This window comes from Artemia franciscana, chromosome 11, assembly GCF_032884065.1.
Source record: "Artemia franciscana chromosome 11, ASM3288406v1, whole genome shotgun sequence".
NCBI lineage: Eukaryota > Metazoa > Arthropoda > Branchiopoda > Anostraca > Artemiidae > Artemia > Artemia franciscana.
The window spans coordinates 22,463,804-22,485,961 of NC_088873.1; the positions used below are offsets into that span (position 1 = coordinate 22,463,804).

The window sequence follows — 22,158 nt, forward strand, 5'->3', positions numbered from 1 at the left end:
GTGGCTTTTTGAAACCCTGGGCCCATCTTGGTCACAAAATGGTTTTCAGCACCTGGTGATATAACATAAAATATTATATATAAACCTATATAACATTATAATATTAAACATAACATAAAATATTATAATATTATATAAAACAAATAAAATACATAAAATAAAAAATATTATAAAAAAAAGGCACCGAGTGGTAAGTAATCATGAAACATATGTGTTTTAGACACCGTTGTCGTTCGTGGAATTCTCGCCCTTACTGATCGTACTAACGGGGTTATTTTACCGTCTGTAGTCGATTCTAGATATACTAAATTTTTGTCCAGTGTACATTTCTGAAATATTAATACTGAATTTGCCATATTCCTGTTGAGATCGTAATCAGATGTCGAAGGTCTTCTGCAATTGTCATGCTATCGATAGTGTATCTGACTGTTTTATAAAGGAGTTGCCAGTGATACCTAAAAAAAAAAAAAAAAAAAAATCGAGGCACATACTTTTATCTTTAAATAGCAAAGATCAAAAATTAGAAAAAAAAAAGAAATTTCTGAAATGGTGTGTACAAACAAATTCTTACAGTTGTGCTGTACTTTGTCAATCCTTTTTATTTTTTTTCTAGGTTTTTGGACAGCAGAAGTGTGCGAGTCTCAAAGAAAAATCAATAGAATAATTAAGCCCCGGTTAGAAGAAAAAGAAAAATATATTAAGCAATTTAGATTATGGAAAACTTCTGTCGAGAGATTGTCTTCTTGGTACTAGTATTTTTATGGTTGGATGACAAGCTTTACTTCTTTAATGTTTCATTTTCTAATATATATTTCTCAGACAAAAGGTGGTGCTAATAATTCCTTCTATAGGTAGTCTTAATTATTTGCTCATATAAAATTTTTGCATATCATGATTGCTTGGAAGGCAAAAAATATAAACAGTAAAAAATTGGTAATGCAATAAAATTTCAGCTTGTTCTTGTATTACCAAGGACAGTAAAATTGAAATTTGACTTTTGACGTTTTGGTTAAGTTAAAACTTTCACAGCCACCTGTATTTAAAAAATTAGGAAAACTCGGGAACTTATTTTTTAATGAAAAAAGTCTCCATTTGCCGTCATGCAGACTCGGTACTTAGCGGGCGCCAAGGTTGAAAATAAGGAACACGAGTGAAAAATCAGCAGAAAATAAGCTAAAAAAAAATGAATCATCATAGAGCTCTAGAAAGTGTAGCTATCCTGATTGCTGAAGCAAAAGACAAACAGTCCCATTAAAAGGTAGTAAACTGGGTAAAAAACTAGTGATTGAACGAGTAAAATTACGTAAGAATATAACCTTAACATCTTGTTACCCGCGGAGAACTTTAAAGTTCAAGGTTCTTTTATTATAACCAATATATACAAAATATTAGGTAACTCAAGGCTGAGAGCATAGCTCGAATGCAATTGAGCTACCTTTAAGAAAAACTAAATATGCACAAAAATTAAAAATAAATACTTCTCTTAACCAATCTTGGCAGAAATAAATAAAAAACAAATCCCGTGCCGTACGATACCAAAATTTATAACTTAAAACCAAGTGAGTCATAAGACATCTGGAGGCCTCATGGGCGAACCCCGGAGACCAACCCAATACTTAAAAAAATAATAAACATCCTTAAAAGAAAAAAAAACATTTTTTCATATTATTTAGATTTATAACTTTCAATCAGCCCTCTTTTCAACTTCCGTCTTATAGCATCTATGCTTACATTCAAATCAATCTCATTTTTCAATCTTTCCCAATGTAGAGGAATCAAATACCTCAGGCAAAAACGCGACATCTCTGTAACTACCTTAGGAGTCCGCAGATTATATTTACCACGGGTTTCAACTTGTGAAGATGAAGGAGAAGAAATAAGACCCATCGATGAAAAATATCTGGGGAGCTTTTCTCGTTCAAGCTTAATCTTAAACATAACACTTAAAAATTGGATACTTTGCCGAACAGGAAGAATATTTTGAAGTGAAAAAAGGATCTCTGTTGTGGATTTTAAGGGGAAGTTTGATGGCGATGGCAGAAAAGGTTTAAGGATACGAACTGCTTTATTTTGGATAATCTGTAAAGGGGTAACATTACTTTTAAAAGTGTCCAAAAAAATAATAGATGCATAATCAAAATGGGATTGCACAAGGGAAATGTAAAGGGATTTAAGAGCGCAATATGGAAGAAGGTTTTTCAGTCTGCACATTATACCAACTCCACGGGCAGACTTTGCTCTAACCTGATTAATTTGCTCTTTCCATGACAAATTCTCATCAAACACAACTCCCAAATATCTTATCGATACAACCCTTTCAATAACAGACTCAGGTTCATTCGCAGAAAGGGAAACTGATTCTATATCTGGAAACTTGTGACCCGTTCTGCTGTAAACAATAAACTTCGTCTTCTTTCTGTTCAGAAGTAGTCTATTATCAGAGAGCCAAGTAGACAATCTATCGTATGTGGATGTTAAATTGACCACTAGCTCTTCACGAGATTTACCAGAAACGGTTACTGCAGTGTCGTCAGCAAACTGAGTGTCTATAGAAGAAACTCCAGTGGCTGAACACAAATCATTAATGTAAACTAGGAAAAGCAGAGGTCCTAATATGGATCCCTGGGGAACACCAACCTTATCTGACTGCTGTAAAGAATCAGATCTAACATCATTATATATAAGTATCTGCTGCCTCCCATGAAGATACGATTCAAGTAACCTAAGGCAATTACCACGAATACCAGCATTCGAAAGCTTATACAAAAGAATTTGATGAGAAATGGAATCAAAAGCTTTCTGTATGTCTAAAAATATAGTTGCAGGCGTTTCGCCACGGTCAAGACAATCACTAATATGTTGGACAATAATAGCCATAGGATGATCAGTGCAGTACTCTTTTCTAAATCCAAACTGAAGTTTAGAAATGTAATCACATTTCTCAAAAAAAGAATAAATTCTGTTATAAAGTGCTCGCTCTACAACCTTCGAAAAAGCAGAGAGTATCGATATAGGACGATAATTAGCAGGAAGCCTCGGGTCATCACCTTTATGTAGGGCCACAATTCTTGCTGATTTAAATGCTGAAGGATAGACACCAGTTACAAATATAAGATTAATAATGTGGCATAACACCGGTGATATAACTGGGAATATTTCTTTGACCAAATTAGTCGAAGATCCATCAAGGGCTTCAGATGAACCATTCTTCATTTTAGATATGATGTGTTTTAGTTCAATTTGGGAAAGGAACATGCTTTTATCAGAGGGAGGGGGCATGTGATCTTTAAATAAATCATTATTATTATTATTTGGAGAAACATGAGATGCATTAGCTGTTTTCTCACCGATGCTTACAAAATGAGCATTGAGCAAGTTCACTATTTCCTGCTCGTCGGAAGAAAAAGTACCATCACCACGTAACATTTCATTCGGAAATGAAGATTTCTGAGACCTTCCCAACAGAGAGTTAATAAGTCTCCAAGTGTGTCTTTGATCCCCACGAGCTTCTACAAATGATTTTTCAAAATATCTAGCTTTTGCTTTCCGAATTAACTGTGTCAGGATATTTTTATACTTTTTAAACTCTTCTTTATTTTTAGTAGATGGGAATGACAGATATTTTAAATAGCTTATTTTTTATTGAAATAGAGTGTAGAAGCCCGCCTGAGATCCATGGTTTTTAAGGGAGTGTATATTTTTTTTATTTTAATGCGTTTCAATGGACATGCTTCATCCAAGTACTCACGGAAATATTTTAAAAACAGAGCCGTAGAAATCTCAGGGCATTCACATTCTAGAATTGCAGTCCATTCATTTAAATACAAAAGGTTCCTCAATTTATCCATTCCTTCTTTATCAATTTTTCGAGTTTGTTTAAATTCCGAAAATTTTGGTCTGTGATTAATTCCAACATCGGCAACTACCACACAATGGTCAGAAACATCTGTAAATGTAATATGCGAAAGACTAACGGGGATAGTAGAAAAAATATTATCAATGAGAGTAGCCGTATCTTCCGTAACCCGGGTCGCAGACCTGCATGATGGTAAAAGTGATTTTGATAGGTTCATGCACAGAAACTCAAGCGATTTTTCATGCAAATGATTAGAAATTCCCGGTCTATTTGTCTGAGCTAACAATAAATTAATATTAAAATCACCCATTACCAGAACTTTCTCAGAATTCAAATTAGTCACATCTTCAATGAAGCATTCATGAATTCGCAAAAACTCTTGTAACGAAGCCGATGGTGATCGATAAACAACACAAACAAGAACTTTCCTATTATCAATCACACACTCAATGCAAAGGCTCTCAAAAGTCATCTCTTGGTCATGCTTAGATAGTTGCTTCTTCACAACAAATGGAATATCATCCCGAACAAAAAGTCCAACTCCGCCACCCTGTCTATTTTCCCTATTATTAGATATAAATTTAAACCCATCACAATTCATGAATTCTGCATTTTCATTACTTAAAAACGTTTCACATAGGCCTAAGATGCTTACCCTGTGGTTACAAAGTAACTGCGAAACAAAAAAGTATTGTATATATTACTGAATAGCTAAAATTTAAGATTAATACGCTCATTTTGTTTTAATTATTCATATGCGGGTGAGCCAAAATCAAAACCTGCATTAATACAAAACCTTCAGAGATTAAATAAGTTTATCTTAACTGAAAGTAAGGAGCGACAGTAAAACTTAAAACGAACAGAAATTATTTCGCATATGAAAGGGGCTATCCCCTCTTCAACGTTTCTCTCTTTACGCTAAAGTTTGTCTCTTTTTCACAACTTTACTTTTTAAAACAATAAAAAACTTTGGCGTAGAGAGCGCTGAAAGCGTTGTCAATTTTAACTGGCTAGTTTTGCTTATTTACCTACACCGTTCAGCTGGCACACTAGCGAAACTGTGATACTGGTCGTAGAACACTGAGGTTTTTTGGGTATGAAATGTATAGTGCTAAGATGAGTCTAAAAGGCAAACAATGGTTTTGTTTCGTTTCCTTGGTACTATAAGTAAAACAACGTTGATTAAGGCCACCATAAACAGTTCTGCCAAATATACTTAAGATAGGATATTATACGAAAAAAGAAAATAAAACACAGGGCCACAAGTAGAAAATAAATACTTAACAAATAAATGAAGATTCCAAGAACAAAAAGGAGTTTATAACTATAATTTAACTTATAATAACTTGCAATTTCGAAAACAATCCATACTAAGCATTTAAAGGAGAAAAATATGCTGGATTTTGACTATAAATAATAATAATAATGAAAAAAATTGTTTAGTAATCTTGAAAAATCAACAATGCAGTTTAATTATGCCTTAAAGAGAAATTTCAGCTAGTGGAGTTTTAAAGATGGTTTAGGAAAAGCGGTCATAAAGACAAAAAGGGAATAGCACTAAAATATTGACTGTTGTAGCCGAACATTTTCTGTGCTTGATCAAAAAAAGAATGGAGCTTTTAAGAAGAAAAAAGTACAATTTTTCTTCCAGAAGAAGAATAAATAGAACTTTGATAACAATGTTTATTAATACCTATAATACATATGTCCACGCTGTGAATTCTATAGTTGCAAAATTCATTTTTACTTTGGCAGAAAAAATATCTTTTTTTTCAAAATTGGGGTAAACCACTCCACTTTCACATTGACAACAAAACTGGTCAACTGAAAAAAACAAAAACAAACACACGAATCGAATTTTTTTTTTTTTATCTACGAATTACTAGTACACGGCTTATATAATGCCTCACAAATACTGGATTGATGGGTAATTATTTCTTCTTCGAGGCATTGGATAACAAACAGTTTATATTTGCCAATTCCAGCTATTAAAAGTCTAGACAAGATTTTCTAATGCTGTTAAAAAAAAGTAATAACTGGCGAGAGGTGCAGTCGCTGAAAAGGTGTCAAGACAAACAACAGACTAGTGACAAATCAGACACATTGTAGTTTTGGCTACAGTGAATGAACCCCTAGGGAAAATACGCTCATGAGTGCCTGAGTAGATTTAAATATACAGTTTGCATAATGTATGCATAGGATTCCTTTACCAATAGGTAAATATTACCAGAAACAGGGCTGACTACCAAGTAGGTGAACTAAATGACATCTAGGCTGCCGGAACCTGAGATGCGGCTGGGTGGCGAGCAGGTCCAGTCCTTTTTGCCGTAAGAGCAGGTCACGAAAATGGGACGAACACGTTCTTCAGAAAAGGGAATATAGAATTTGGGAATATAAAACTTCAGAATTTGGAATATAAATAGGCATTATTTAACGCTGTATATAAAACGGCATAGTTGATTCTTGTAGAAAGGAATTGGTCCCAATAGTTTCACTAGGAAATCTTATTTTATTGCTGTTATTTTTTACCGATGATATAAGTGCTGATTGGTAAATTTCAAGAGGAGCTTCATATTCTTCTTAATATAGTAGAAGGTTACTTATTTGAAAAGAATAAAAAAAGATAGTTGGTATTACAGCAGTGGTTCCCAACCGATTTTGGGCCGTGCCCCAACCAGGCATTTCTAGAATCCTAATGCCCCCTAGTGACATTTAAATTCTGTGACCCAAAATTTTACATGTATTCACCTGAAGGAAGCCCAAAAGGCCATTGATATTTGATACAGCAATTGATACATTTTTTTTTCAGGTCGTCCTCGAGGCATATTTTATACTAATGAAAAATATTGTCTTTATAAAACATTTTTTATACAACGGATGACGTTATTGTAATGCTATCATGGATCTTTTTTTGCCCTTTAAATGCATATTAATGTGACGTCATTCACATGAAGAATGCTTTTTTTCAAAATTAAGGTTCTAATGTCCTACACATAACCCACTAAAATATAGCCATACCCCACCAGTGGGCCTGCACCCCACGTTGAAAATCACAGTGTTAGAGGGATCCATAAGATGAAAGAAGAAGGAAGACTAAATTTTAATGTAGAGATAAAAGCTCTTAAGAAAATGAAAATATTTAGGAATAACACCATCAGCAGAAGGTCGCAGAAAAGAGCAGGCAAAAGAGACAACTAAGAGAGGGAAAAGATTTTCACGAACAATTCAACGCATTTCAACTCTTTCAGGTGAGAACACTTTAAAGATGTATAAATACTTTTTTAATTCTAAGGTGTTACAAATAAAATGTTACTTAACTGAGCTCTGGAGGCATGATCTGGTAGAACGGTTGGAATCAATACAGCTGTAATGCTTAAGATTACTTGGACTTTGGAAAAAGATATATAATCAGGCTATAAAAAGAAATTTAATATTATTTTTCCATAGTGTCAGTAAACTGGCGCAAATGAGACGGTCCTGGCTTTAAGTTACAGGCCTGCCGTAAAATAAGGTAGCAAATGTAGCTTATTTGGATATGCTACAATCAGAATGAAAAATAACTATGGTCGTCTCGAATAAAAACTGTGTTAGATGAGCTGGACTACCATATACAATGAATGAGGGGATAGGACCGCTAGAAAAGGACAAATCGTTTACTGATCATTTTAGAAACCTAATGCAATAAATCCAGATGTGGATCCAGGCAGTAAGAAAATCGAAGACGTTAAATTTTTATGCCAATGTTAGTGATTTTAGTTTGGAGTATTATTTAAACTTTGTTTACAGGCCAAAACGTTAGAGACCTTGTTTTGTACTTGACCTAATTGCTTAAAAATAGAAAAAGGATTTGTGAAAGAAAAAGACTAGCCTTAGAAGGAGGTCACTCTCGCCCCGTATGTAACTTAGGTGTTAAAGATGAGGCCAACAATTCATGCAGAGGGCTAGCAGCTTTCTCATTGAACAAGGTTTGTTTTTTCTACCCTTGAATTCCTTTTCATCCATCAAATGACTGTAAAAAGAGCAACTGTGCATATTTTTAAATTTGTTAATGAAGCGTGAATTTGTTAATTTTAGGTGAAAAAGGGATAGTAGTTCAGGTTATTTGATGCTGTTTTTCGGGGGGGGGAGAGAAAAAGATTTATTTTATTTATTTTGCGATGTATATAACAAAATGATGTGCTGTATTGCCTTGCTTCGCTTGCAACAAGCTCATTGTTATTATGCAGTAGGTTTATGATTAAAATCGAATTAGACACAGGATTTAAACAGTATTATAATGTCCTCCCATTATGCAGTTATTTCTGTAACATAGCGAAACTAAATTCCCAGCCATTATAGCTTGAAGCTTTTTTCCCGTTCTGGGCTTTCCTATTCCAAAAGTCCACTTCACTAATACTACTCAAATTACACGTTGGTCTTCACTCCTCTCCCACTCTCATGGTGTTTGGATTTTTATTTTTAGACGCAAACCAAGGTCAGGGTTAGGTCGATTCACTCTCCCTCGTTTGGAAGCAATACTGATTTGTTGGTCTGCTACGCCCATTGCATTAAAGCGTCTAAAGTGTCTTGTTAAGTATTCTTTTTTTAAATTCAAATATATCATAATAAATGTTATATTTTATTTAAAACTGTATTAGTTGCTCGCCCTACGGAAACCAAATCACCTTTTAATCATTATCTACTAAAAGTTCTGTTAACTATAGTTATTAGCTAGATTTGGCGTCTCAACTCTGTGCCGAATAGATGTCCCTGGCTTTGGGATTTTCCAAGTTTAATCCAAAAAATAACAATTGCATGAATGAACTTATGTACTTAAAACTAAATAAAACATAATTTAGACAAAACTAAATAACAACGTGTAAAGTGATTTAAAACTAAGAATATCACAATAAATAATGAGTTTAGATTTTTTCCTCCTATACTTTTGTGGCTAAAGTACTGTGGTAAGTTGGGGGAGTATCAGCAATACTTTCATCTAGGGTACCAATAACTCTCGAGCTGACCCTTATGAACAGTCAGAGAGTTTTGACATCTTTTACAAACACAGGTGATATTTAACATGCCATGAGGTCGTTCAAATCAAAACCCGAAGAGCAATAACTCACAAAAAAAGAATAATTAAACTTACAGAAAAAAAATTATCATAATAATAAAAACAACCTAAAACCTAGGCAAACATGGGCATTAAAATAAAAGCCCAAAAGTTACTTATTGAGTTCTATGCTTTTAGTCTTTGATTTTGGTTTGTACTGTTGCCCAATAGCTGTTCTGCGTAACAATTAAAATCAGATGAATTCAGTACTCTTTATTTTTCAGAAAATTGACCTAAATAAAAAATAAACAATTTCCACATGAAAAGATCACATTTTATTTTATTTGTATGAACCGGAAAATTCTCAGTGGTAAAGATTAGGAATTGAGCGCCGAAAATACATCATTGTCGCCCTGATCTTCATCATTGCTGGGGCGATCCTGAACATCACTATCTTCTGTAATCCAAGAGGAATCTGTAAGAGTCAACTAAAAATTAACATGCTTATATACTTTCTTAGGAAAAAATTTGCTAAAATGGCGGGCCACAATCAAAAGCCCTAAGTAAGGATTTTATTAACCAGACCTTACACCAGATATGAAACATAAGTATTTCAAGTTTTTACGTCCTCATATATCTGATAAACTTCTCATTTTCAGGATACGGTTTATATATCAACAGATATCAGATATTTGGTAATTTCAACGTCTCATTGCTTCTTCCAAAATAAAACAACTCTACAGGTGAAACAATGAGCATTATCTACTTTATAACACTGTTTTTTTTTTCTTTTTTACTGTAGAGGAGTATCTGAGATAATCAAGGCTACTAAATGACTTCTTGCTAAGGGGAAAAATCATCTACTAATTAAAATAAATATGGTTACATCATGCGTCAGTTTCCAGGTGACAATATCTGGCTGACAATCTGTTTTTAGCTCGCCAGAGGCCTTCGAAAATACGTAAAAAGACATCACCCATGACACGAACATTCAGGAATGAGATCTGCGCTCTGTACTTCTAATCTAATAAGATGAATACATAACATAAGTTTGCCAAAAAATATGAGTAAAAAATAAAATAAAAATAAACAAATAAATGAAACGTTTGATATGCCATGCGTAATTACAAAAAGTCGTTTAAAGTAACTCTGCAACTACATATTTCCAGGCATCATTTGTTTAATTAAGCAATAATTTGTCAAATTCTTTGACGTTTCATCATCAGGCCTCTTTGAATATATTTCTCTCCCAAAACATAAACCCAAAATAACTTCAAACTTTGTCATAATAAAAATAATAAATATAAAGAATTAAACAAGTCTGATGACTACACACGGTGAAGAATAGGTAGTAACATTGTTTAATTAACAAATTGATGAATGAACATCTACAGCTAGAGGCGAGCTTAAAAATCTGCTTTTCATTGTGTCCAGCAATGAGACTGTGCTTCATCCATGAACGCATTTTATGTGCATTTTAAAAGCTTTCGCTAATTTTTTTGCTAAAATTTTTGTTTCCTTTGGGTTCCCCTTAGAGCAGAAAATTGGCGAACACCTCAACAACGAGACGTTTACCTTAATGTTTAATCATATGTTCACACAGCTATGTTTTGTGGCGCAAAAATGGACAATTTTATGGAATCCATCATGTTGCATCCGTTTCTTGTTGGAAGTTCATGCGCCCTAACGGTTAAAGGTTGCATTGCAATATTTCAGCCACGCGGTTGAAAACGTGCCCGATACATAAGAAAAAGCGAATAAAATAATTAAAAGAAAAAAAAGGCTTTCTACCCATTTCCACGTTTTTAGTTTTCCCATGTAATTCCTCATGGATGAGATATAAACAGTTCTACGTTATCTACTGTATTCCCTACGCGTGAGCCATTGTTTGTAAGAAAAAAGCGCAGCTGGGCAAATCTAGGGTGTACTTTGGTTACGAAATGAGTTTTAACTGACCGATACTAATCTAGGAGGTTTCAGCTATCTAAAGTAGGGCTTTTATATGACTTCAGCTTCACCCCTAGTATCATTGATATAAAATACATTTGTGCCAAATATCAAGAAGACAGGATTATATTGGTTGATTGCATTCATTGCTAATTTATCTCTATTTATCTTCTTATCTATTTATGCTAATTTATCTCTATTTATCTTCATTGCTAGTGAAATTTATAAAATTAATGTGATTTTTACAGATGGGCTTGTCTTGCCTTTCATCTTTTACAGGTAGCTGCAAAAACTGAACGGATCAAAAGAGGGAAAGGGGCGTCTCTTTTCAAAAAAACTTCTTCAAATAAGTGCTTTCAGGTTTTATTTACCACGACAAAGAAATGAACAAAACACTTTTAGATTATGCTATATCTACCAGAACTATAATATAGGAAGTGAATAGAATAGCAAATATCTCTGATAAGACGGACAAGAATATCCATGATGTTATACACTAGTTATAGAAGGAATACACAAACCTGGTGAAAGAGGAATAAAGTCAATATGCAACTGAAGACTATAGAAACGTTAGTAACAAATATAGTAGGGCTAGTTTATGGTGCATTTCACTCAGAAAATGTTAATATTTCATCAAAGATATGTTTTTAGACTTTGGGCAGCTGAGAGCGCTTTTTTTTTGTTATTAGTATTAAAGTAAAATACATAATAAATCGTCACTGTCATGACTAAAAGTGAGATAATTGCGCACTGTAATGCACAATTATCTCAAACATGTTAAATTTACCACGTGTGAGATTATTGCGAAAAAATCTTTACTAAGCCATTCTCAAAAGAAGATCTGCAATGCAGTATGGCTTGATCACACATAAATCTTCCCGATCTACACTATTTGGCCTAAATTTTCCTTGAGAGCAACTCAGCAAATAGTTTTGGCAATCATCTCACAAATGTGGAAATTTCAGACACGATCTTTGGGTATGACATCGACGAAATGCCTTTTTTAAAGCAGACAGTACGATCAAAGTGATTCAAAACACAACGCTCCCCCTTTCAATACATTTTTGAAAAAGACAAAAAAAATCCTCAAAAATCCGAGATCCTAGTTTTTTGTTAATTGTTTTAGGTTGGGGTCCTGGAATTTCCTTCTTATACAGCACTGAAGAATTCACTAAACCAGCACAATACCAACCCATTTACAAGCACATGATTAAGATGACCCAAACGAAGACTTACCACTGTCACTATTGCTAGAATACGAGCTGACTGAAGATGACGGAACTGATGGTAGTGAGAGTGGTCCATTATCGCTGTTACTATCGGACTGCAAGGATTGAATATCTTCCAAAAAAGACATGGCTTCAGAAAATGTGTGTGAACCTCCGTCTTCATCATCATCCTCATCTGTTTCTTCCTCTTCCTCCTGTTCAGCCTAAAATAGCAAAACCAAGTCTAATTCTTGTGTTTTATTTGGATACAGCTATTAAACAAAGTGTGTGATATAACTAACCGTGGTAAGTTCCATACACATTCGGGAAAATAAAATAATTTTACTTTCCTACACATAGATTTTATTGAATTTGAAATCAGTAAAATATTAAAAAGCAGTTTTTTTTGTAGCCCAATAATTTGGGATTGGAGAAACAGGCTACCAAAGATTGCTCTTCGGGCACTATATGTCAGGTGCAATTCTGGTAAAATTAGAAGAAAGTTTTACAACGGACCCAAATAAGGACTTTGAAATTTAAAATGAACATAAATTGTTGTATATATTAAGGGAGCTTTCAATCCCCTCCACTCTTTAAACTAGAGCTTGAACACCGCTTTCCTGAAAGTAAATTAGAATGTGCAAAACTTTTTTTTTCATACTGCATTATAACTAGAAATTCTATCATTTAGAGCAAGCCCAACTAAAGTACTAAGCCCTTTCATTCTCAAAGCATTGTGATACAAAGTTGACGCCAAAGTTCAACATTTTAACACAATGCTTTAATTTTTACTAATACATCAATTTAATACATTAATTTTTACTAATACATCAATTTAATACATCAATTTTTAAACAAACTACTGCTTACTGTTAAAAACTGTTAACCGTAATAAGAGGGCATCTACCAAGTCGTCAACACCCATATTGTATGCCTCAAATATATTCCACCAAATAAAGGAGGTTATGGTGTGAGCTCCCCCATCCTCCATAATGACCTAAAGAAGTTTTCAAGGAGAGCTTTAAAACGTGACCCTAAAGTCATTTTTTAAACTTCAGGCACAAGATTTTCTCCTCTTTTCTAAACTTCTATTCCCCTCTCCCCACCCTCCAAATAGTTGGTGCGCACCTATGAAATATAACTGTTAATTTTACAGCCTAAACAGCTAATATTAGCAGCTCACATTGCATGAACAAACATATCTGCTTAGGAACGAATGTGCCAACGGTTAGCAGTATGCCCTCTTAAAGCGGGAGGTTATATAAATAGCTTTTACACAGTTCTAAACTAATTTATATCTCAAAAATTTTACTCGATACCATTTTGAATCTATTTGGGTTGAAACCATCACCCCGAGAAGACGAAAATTGACTCTCCTTTAAAAAGAAATTAGATTTTTTTTAAATCGTTTCTAGAAAAAATGCTTTCCAATAGTAAAACATTTAAACCTAAAATAAGCAGAATTAAAGTCACGTCATATCTCAGACTTAGAACAAAAAGAAATTACAGAATGGAGGGAGGGGGGATGAAATTATAGAGAAAACTGCATGAAAGAAATTGTAAAAAAAGAGGAAAAGTATTTACTACAAAATACTAGTACATATTTAAAAATTAAAAAACAGTAAATAGCAAAAGTAATTGACTTGAATCAAGCAATCGATCTTTTATTTCAGCAAGAGCCATATAAACACAAGAACATATAAATACAATAAACACACAAACTTGTACTCAGTATTCTTAAGATTAAGCTGGAAAACTTATCCAAGATACCTTAACCACTCAACATAAACAAGAAACCCCACGGGTTTCAAAAACCAGAGGATGGATCGTGCTACAAAGTAATCAATTTCTTTCTTTAGATATTTTTTGTTTCATTTTTAGCAGTTGTTTCGTAAGATTTATATCACGACAAACGGCCATTCGTGGCATATAAATTTCTAAAAATGAGTCTTAGACCAACTAGATACAGATCCATTATTTCTTGAAGAAATTATCTTCAACAATATGCTTATTTTTAGTTTAATTGCTTCGGAAGTTTGTTTGCGTCTCGAGTGAAGAAAATTCACATACTGTTCTTGAAATAGACTGACATCCAAAAAATTGCAGTTCCGTCTGTTGGTGCAGATCATCCGTAATTTCTTTTTGATCAAGAGTGGCAGAGTAGCTGCCAATGGCGACTACTTTTTTCTTTTTTTTTTTTATCAGGCATAAATTGGAAAAACTTTAACTGGATAATATTTGATTCTAAACAACATGGTACCAAATTCCAAAAGTCCCATGACACAATCTTTTTCCAGTCTGTGGGAACTACACAATCTGTAGTTCCAGTACACTTATTATTCTTGGATTTTCTAAAATCATCAATTTACTCAGACAAATTACTAACATAATATGGTCTTAAAACTAATGTAATTCTTCTTAGAGGGAAAAAGTGCTAATTTATAAGGAAAAGTTATAAGTCAGTCCCGAGTTGAGAATATAAAGTAATTATTTCAAAGATTATTTCTTATTAAGAGAATAGAAGCTGCATCGATGCTGTACACCAGGGATGTACACATTATATACTACGGTGTTAGGGCCTATATTTTCTTTTTTGGCTGTGGCATATATTGGACGAAAGGAAGAAAAATTAACGCTTTACAAAGAAAATATACAGGAGAAAATCGTTTGAATTTCAGGATTTTTCTTTTTTTTTGGGGGGGGGGGGGTAGACCCAAAAACCCTTTCTACGTAAGTTTATGACAAGTAGTGTTAATTATTACTTCCAATCTAAAGTTAATAGCTCTTATTGGATAGACATGTAAATGAATCGAAGTCATCCTGATCCCCCTGGAAAACCAAAATGAACAAACTGAACTATTACGAACTTCAGATCCAACAAAAGTAAAAGAAAAAAAAGAAGAAAAACGTAAGATTAAGCGAACATCCATACGATATGCAAAAACGCATGAGCTATAGCAGAAGTAGCACCCCCCTCCTGACTTGTGCTGATTCAATTAAAACACCTACCATATACTAGATTGTATATTATTTGAGTGTATTACTGGGACCTCTTACCAAAAGGAGGCATAATGTTCAATATACACTATTTCAAAGCAGTAGAAACTAACCATTCTATGACGTATCCGCCTTTAACGTATAACTTTAAACGTATCCGCCAGATGAAATAGGGACCGAATAGACCAAACTAAGATTCACGAGAAGTGACAAAAAATGAATTTTTAAACAAGATTTTACCTGTTGGTCCTCATCTTTTTGTCTCCCAATATCATAGAGTCTCACTATACTCTCGCTGAGATCGCCGTACACATCATCTCGTGCTGTATTTTCGACAAGTACTAAAGTGAGGTCATCAGTGTCTATGGATAAACTATAGATGCTTTTCTTAATATCAATTGTTGCTAAACAAAAATATTACAATTAATAACAATCATGCTTCTATATAGATGGATTTAGAAAGAAAATTGGAGTCAAGGGGTTGCTCTCTCTCAGAAATCATGTACACTAGGGGGCGCGCACCAAGCGTGGCGGAACTGTGTGCCATACGAGGCGATTTAAAATGTACACCAGGTGGCGGGAGGTCAGCCCTCCCTCAATTAAAGCGGCTATACTGCCATATCAAACATAAATAATTTCTTACATTCCACTACCTTTCCATTCATAATTGAATGGAAAATACACTAAAAATGTTTTTTTTTTTTTCTATAAGACAGTGCAAACTGAAAAAAAAATAATACAGAAATAATGATAAAAGCCCGAGTATTTCTGCTTCACATCCGTAATCCTGTATCAACGGAAAAGAAACAACAAAAAAACTAGCCAAAGTAAAACATATGAAGAAAAACACAATAAACGCTATACCAAAAATAAAACGAAAAATCACATTTAAACAAAATCCAAAATTATACTAGTCCAATATTAAACGTATATCCAGCTCATTTGGAAAAAAAATCCAATAAGTGTGGTACACAGCTTCATCAGAATGGTCATTAATAAAAGCTATGAGTTTCTTGAAATACCAAATTAGACTCGTGAAAGGAGCCAAGGAGTCAATGAACATTATTTTCTAATGGCAAAATCTCTATTTCATTTAGAAATATTCTGAAATTACTAAAAATATAAAACTTATCTAGACTAGAGATGGCTTCTACACTAGAAAAAGGTTATTATCAAAAGCTACACCACTACTACTATTAACAACTCACTGCAGCAGTAAGCCACTTAAGCCAAATACAGCTACGCCCGCTCCTTCTCCCTTCCAATCTATTTAAAGCCTCTTTACACCCTTCCAAGAAGTTCTGATTTCTCCTAAATCTTTACTTACGACCTATTCCTACCCAATTGGGGGACAACCTGCTTTTCGTTTGGCCCTAGATGGTTGTCCGAAAAAGAAAATCTTCGGCATTCTGTCATCCTTCATTCGCAGAACGTGTCCGAGGCATCTCAACCTTTCTCTAACTATAGACATAGAAAGAGGGATATAACCACAAATTTTGCACAGCTTGCTGTTGAAATACGGTCAGTCAGACGGGTACCCAAAATAATCTGTAGGCAATTCCTCTGTTTAATATCTAATAGATCCTTCTCCGTCTTTCGGAGTGCCCACGTTTCCGAACAACTCTCATCACTGTGGTTCCACACTGCCCCAACATTATCGCCAACATTTAGCTCCTTTAACCAAGGATAGTAAATTTGTAGAACAACCGAATATTAAAAAGGTTGACTTTTTCCAGTTGAGTCTTAACTAGTTTAAAAGTGATTTAACATACTCACTTTTCAATGTTTACCATGTCTATTGACAATGTATCTACCCATCTTTGTTCAGATCTATTCCCCTTTTTTTTAAACAGCATCTCAAGCATGTAATAATCTAACTCAAGATATATAGTTGAGTCAAAACATTATCACTGAAACGAGCTGATAAGAGTTACCCATAAACATTCCTTAAAATGTTTTTAACAATACATAAATTTGCAGGATTTTAATTGAAGTTGCATTCTTTCTTCTGTGAAGTTTTGAAAAAGTGTGCTTAGCACATACGGCCAATACAAATATTATAATACTAAAATCCTATTCGCAAAAAAGGTAAAGTCAACCAGCAAGAACAAAACAAAAACTTTCAAGTTACTGCAAATGTATCAAGTAATATACAAATTAGTAATGCCTGTACAATGTCTATGCACCTTCTTTTAAGAAAGTGCTCTCTTGTGTTTCTGGTGGAAACACAGTATCTGCTATAATTTGCCATGCACCCTTTTTTTTTTAACAGTAATCATTAGAACATGTTTCTTGCAGATAATATATATTGATTTAGGACGGCCATTTTTACACATGTTATGGTGTGGAGACACGAAATTTATTTTGACGATATCCATCAGTCCAGCTTTTGACCTACTGAATTCGAATTATTTGAGTACCTACTCTTAAACTAAAAAAAAAAAATGTCAATCAAATATTCCACTTACCGATTTGGGAATATGTTTGAGCATCTAAGACCCTAAAAGAGCTGTCACTGTGCATGCCTTCATCATCTGGTTCCTTATCCAAAGGTATCCCAAACATAATCTTAGACGAATGACTGAAGCTCGGCACGCATTGAGCCAATGTTGGAACAGTCCTTAATAAATGAAACGTCCTGAGATCCCAAACTTCAGCACTTGAAACAATTTCTAGTCCATTCGGGTGAAAAACACCACTTAACTGTTGATTCAACTTGTCAAACTTGTGAATTACTTTTCCAGATGTGACGTCCCAAAGTACACCATCCGAGAGGATTAGATCATCCGTGTCGTTGAACGTTGCCTGATTTCGAGTATATGCATTTGAACTAGTTGGCTTTAAAGACATTAGCGACTGCCCTGTGTTGACATCATAGATCTTAAAAAAGGATAATCAAAATAAAGCAAAAGCATATCACTAATAATTCACTTCTAAAGATTCTTCTATTTATCTAGTTGTCATTTTGAGGAAAATGCAATCTCATATATGGGGCATCCCACAGGAAACGAGCTAATTTCGAATACAATAGCTGCTCGAGCATCTGAAAAATTTTTCGACTTTTATTCGGGCATAGCTACAAAAGTTTCACAAGGTTTCGGGGGCTTTGTCCCAGTGTAGAATGGCTGGGAAATTAATCGTTATAGTTGAGATCACTCAATATGTACACAAGCATGCTTTTTTGGTTTATTTAAGCAGATATTGGTCATGTGCCGCTGCTACTGAAAAAAAAAAAAAAACAACAAAAAACATTGTAATATACCGATGCAGTGAGTCAATCGTGGTTCAAGGATTTTAGTTTTGATCTTTTAGTTTATTTCTTGTTTGCAATAAACAATAGGCAATTGGTGATGTTACTGCATCACCTAGTATTCACTTCGAGATTTGAACAGCACAGGTGCAGTGACTCAAAGTTTAGAAGAGAAAAATAATACAATTAGTCAGGCGCAGTGGACAGAAGATTCAAACCTATATATCTGGACGTTTCACCATTTCTCGTTTTTTCATATCAAGTTCTTAAAAGGAGGAGGAGGAGGGCATCAAAACGATAATAGGAGAGATGTAAGATATGCAAGTGTGATTTGTTACGATCGCAACTTGGAAATAAGTCAAATCGCAATTCTTAGCGTCTTGCTCTGAACTAAACAAAGAATTGTGACTAATAAAGTGTAAATAGGGTACAAATTGGAATACTACAAACACAGAATAAAACTATATTAAGCGATTCACAGGCACTATTTTACTATTGGCAGCAGTGGCGTAATTTCGTCAAAATCCTGGGGGAGGGGGGACAAAGTTGGAGCCAATTTTCCCGAATCAAAGTGAAAATGGCAGTAAAAACTGAAAAAGGAGCCATTTGGTACTATTAAAGTGCTATATAGTACTATAAAAATAGTGACAACATTTTTGAAGAAACTAAACTTCAGCTGGGGGGGGGGCAAACATGTTCTAAGGGGGAGGCAAATCAAGGTCTGGGAGGGGCAGTTGCCCCATAGCAAAATACACCCCTGATTGGCAGGATTGGCGTTATTTACAAAAATTCTCACCAGTAATCCAAATTCAAAGAGAGCAATAGTAAGGCATCAAGACTAAGTTCAACAAATTTACCCATGGAAAACCTAAGTCATCTCTGACTTCTCAACATAAGCTTACAGGAACTTGGAGTCCATTAGTATGAGGGCTTGGATTATAAAACTATAACAGATTTGTTATTCAGATTTTCAAGTAGCTTACTAGTAAAAATTTTCCCGACTCTAATTCTACAGAATAGTCCCAATCCTAACTATTAACATAATTTGACGTATTCAATTACCAATATATTTGACTTTTGCAGCGATAATAAACTATTATCAAACTCCAACTAATGACTGACAGTGTGAGTTATACTCTATAAAAATTAACTGATTTTTTTTCTTTATACTTTTTCCTTTCTTTTTTTATACTATTTTCTTTTCTTTCTTTCTTTATTTTTTCTTTATTTGTTTTTTTTTTATTTATACGTAATAAAAAAAAAAATCTTTCTTTATCAGAAAATATCTATTGATCTGATATTTTATATTTTCTCCTACTAAATAGTCATATTAATAGGAGAAATAAAAAAAAATTGTCCTTGATGGCCAGCCATTAAGGGCCAAACGACTAGCACAATGTCCCCAAACGGTGTGCGAGGATGCCGTTAGGGTAAATTTAAGGGAAATTGGTACTTCTTTGGACGCTGTAAAGCTGGAGGGTTCGAACAGATTGGGATGGAGGAGGAGCGTGTGTAGCATTGTTGGCCTCTGGCGCCTTGTTGCTGCAGTGTTGTTAGTAGTAGTAGCAGTGGTAATCGGTCAACTTGATTTTCTTATTTATATTTTTAGGTAAGCCTAGGAGCCTAGCTAAACATAAGGAAAAATGTTAATAAAACAATTCTTACTTCATAATATGCAGAATAATCAGTTTACACATTTTATAGGGAGAACCTTTATCTTGTTGTTGTTGTTTAGTTGACGTTTGAGTGAATCAACCGCTCATATATGTGCGATCCTCTTTTAAAATTTGGACTTAGTGAAGCAATGTCACTTTGAAAATCACACAAATAAAATTTTGGCACAAGCCACGTCGACACTTAAGGTATCTTGGGAGAGTACTAGGACGTTGTACTGAGTGTTCTTGCTTAAATCACTGGCACTGGTAAATATATCACATCTCTATTCTGCTATTATTACTTAAAATATCAATGAAAAGAAACATGCTCAAATTTAAATAAAGCTAAAATACCAGAAAAATAAATAAATAAAAAGGTCGATAAAGTAAAAATAGAAGTCAATACAGTTACTACAAATAAAACATCTATAAAAGGAAACATAAAGACGAAGTAAAAAGGTCAATACAGTGAATATAAAAGTCAACACATTATAACTTAAAAGATCAGAGAATGTTTTACAGATTACAACTTTTTATGTACCTAGTCAACAACGACATAGTCTTCCTATGGACTCACTTAGGGAACTTAGCCTGACCTAGATAAGCTCTCATTGCAAATGCGCCAAAATACTTTATATTTTAATTTCTAAACACATTTCTTTGTACTTCATATTTTGTGTACTTCATGAAAATATGCCTAACATCATCATACTCATTACAAATATCACAAAAGGGCGAGCTAAGTCTCCCCCATTTATGTAAAACTGAACGAGTTTTGGCATGACTTGTCGTGAATCTAAAACCAGTAACAGCAACAGATCTTATATCATGTACAAGTCCATCAGGTGGTGCCTTATAGTCAGAAAGTTCAAAAATTGGATTTATGAAATTTCTAATAAAATTATTGGTCTCTCTATCACATAACACCTTATAAATACATGCAAAATATTCGTTTTGAGTGGGTTTTACACTTATACTCTGACCATCTAGAATACCCCATTTGCCATTACATCAGCAGATTCCTTTCACAAGCTCTAATAACCTAACTATTTGGGGGATATTACAAACTATCTCACGACTAGATTCATGCTCATTCATCGGGTACTTAAGGGCTGATGCTGAGTCAGAGCATATCATCCAACTCCGAGCATAACCATATGACTGAGTAAAGTCCAATGCCTTATATATAGCAATCATTTCAATTGAAAAAATAGACCACAGGCTACCTGGTAGCTTGAAGCTACATGAAACTGACATACTGGGGACCACCATTGCACAGCCAGCACCCTTATCTGACTTGGATCCATCAGTAAAAAATTTTACATGGTCTCTTAAGTGGTCAATTTGTCTAAGCCAGTCATGTTTTAGAGTCAGGTTATTATCATCCCCACGGTCAGGTACAGGAAAATACAGATTATTCTTTATTGCACACAGCTTATTCAAGATATTATCCTCATTAACTATCTCATTAATGGGTACTATATTTGGGCACTCATTTGAAAGCAAATTATTACACCTATAAAAAGCTCGAGTATTCCTATCCTTAAATCTAACATCACTATTGTAATTATTTATAATTTCCATCCTAATTATATCCTCATTTAAACTAGCTTTCTTTGTGAAATTCTTCACAAGTAACTCACGTCGTAGCTTAAGCGTGCTCACCCCCAATTCAATCATCATTACTGGAATAGGGGTATTATTTAGGCAGCCAATGGATCTCCTAATTACACTGTGGAACACAACCATGTCATTTTACTATCAAAAATTAGGCCTAGGTAGCAGAAAGAGTCATCCAGCCTAATAGCCTGATTTACAACCTTTACTTGTGGTACTGCAGTGTTATTATTTTTTGAAAATAGCATTCCAACTGTTTTCTCAGGTGATAATGTCACATTATTCTCTCTGCACCACTGTTGAACATTATTTAATGCTTTTTGCATCACTGACTGTAAAAGAAGAGGTGTTTTCCCAGTTGTTACCAGGGCAATGTCATCAGCATATATATATGCTTTACAGCCAAGGACAGTGGACATGTCCAGGTTACTGCAATAAATTACAAACAAAATAGGACTTCAGAACCGAATTATTTTTAACCTGAAAATTTGTACTATACCCACTAGCAGCTGCCCTAACCTCACGATGTCTCAAAAAGCTAGAAATCCAATGTATGCAATTGGCAGGTATATTAATTTCCCCCGTTTTCTCTTTTG

General features: G+C 34.2%; 2 protein-coding genes across 4 annotated transcripts in view; one reads left to right on the plus strand and one right to left on the minus strand.

Annotated features, from left to right (window-relative positions):
* LOC136032967 (putative glycerol kinase 5) overlaps positions 1–825 on the plus strand; it is a 41,865-nt gene extending 41,040 nt beyond the window's left edge. Inside the window, exon 11 of the mRNA XM_065713464.1 lies at positions 614–825. Within this exon, the coding sequence (XP_065569536.1) occupies positions 614–753 (140 nt within the window). The 3' untranslated portion in view covers positions 754–825. The remainder of the gene's footprint in view (positions 1–613) is intronic.
* An 8,321-nt stretch (positions 826–9,146) lies between these two features.
* Positions 9,147–22,158, minus strand: part of LOC136032968 (DDB1- and CUL4-associated factor 1-like) — an 81,394-nt gene continuing 68,382 nt past the window's right edge. For 2 of the 3 annotated variants that reach the window (XM_065713465.1, XM_065713466.1), the window contains exons 8-11: positions 17,509–17,920; positions 15,281–15,444; positions 12,072–12,267; positions 9,147–9,363 (exon numbers count right to left, since the gene is read on the minus strand). In XM_065713465.1, the coding sequence (XP_065569537.1) occupies positions 9,266–9,363; positions 12,072–12,267; positions 15,281–15,444; positions 17,509–17,920 (870 nt within the window). In that variant the 3' untranslated portion in view covers positions 9,147–9,265. Of the gene's footprint in view, positions 9,377–12,071; positions 12,268–15,280; positions 15,445–17,508; positions 17,921–22,158 lie in introns of all 3 variants that reach the window. The other variant, XM_065713467.1, reaches the window with a different exon arrangement.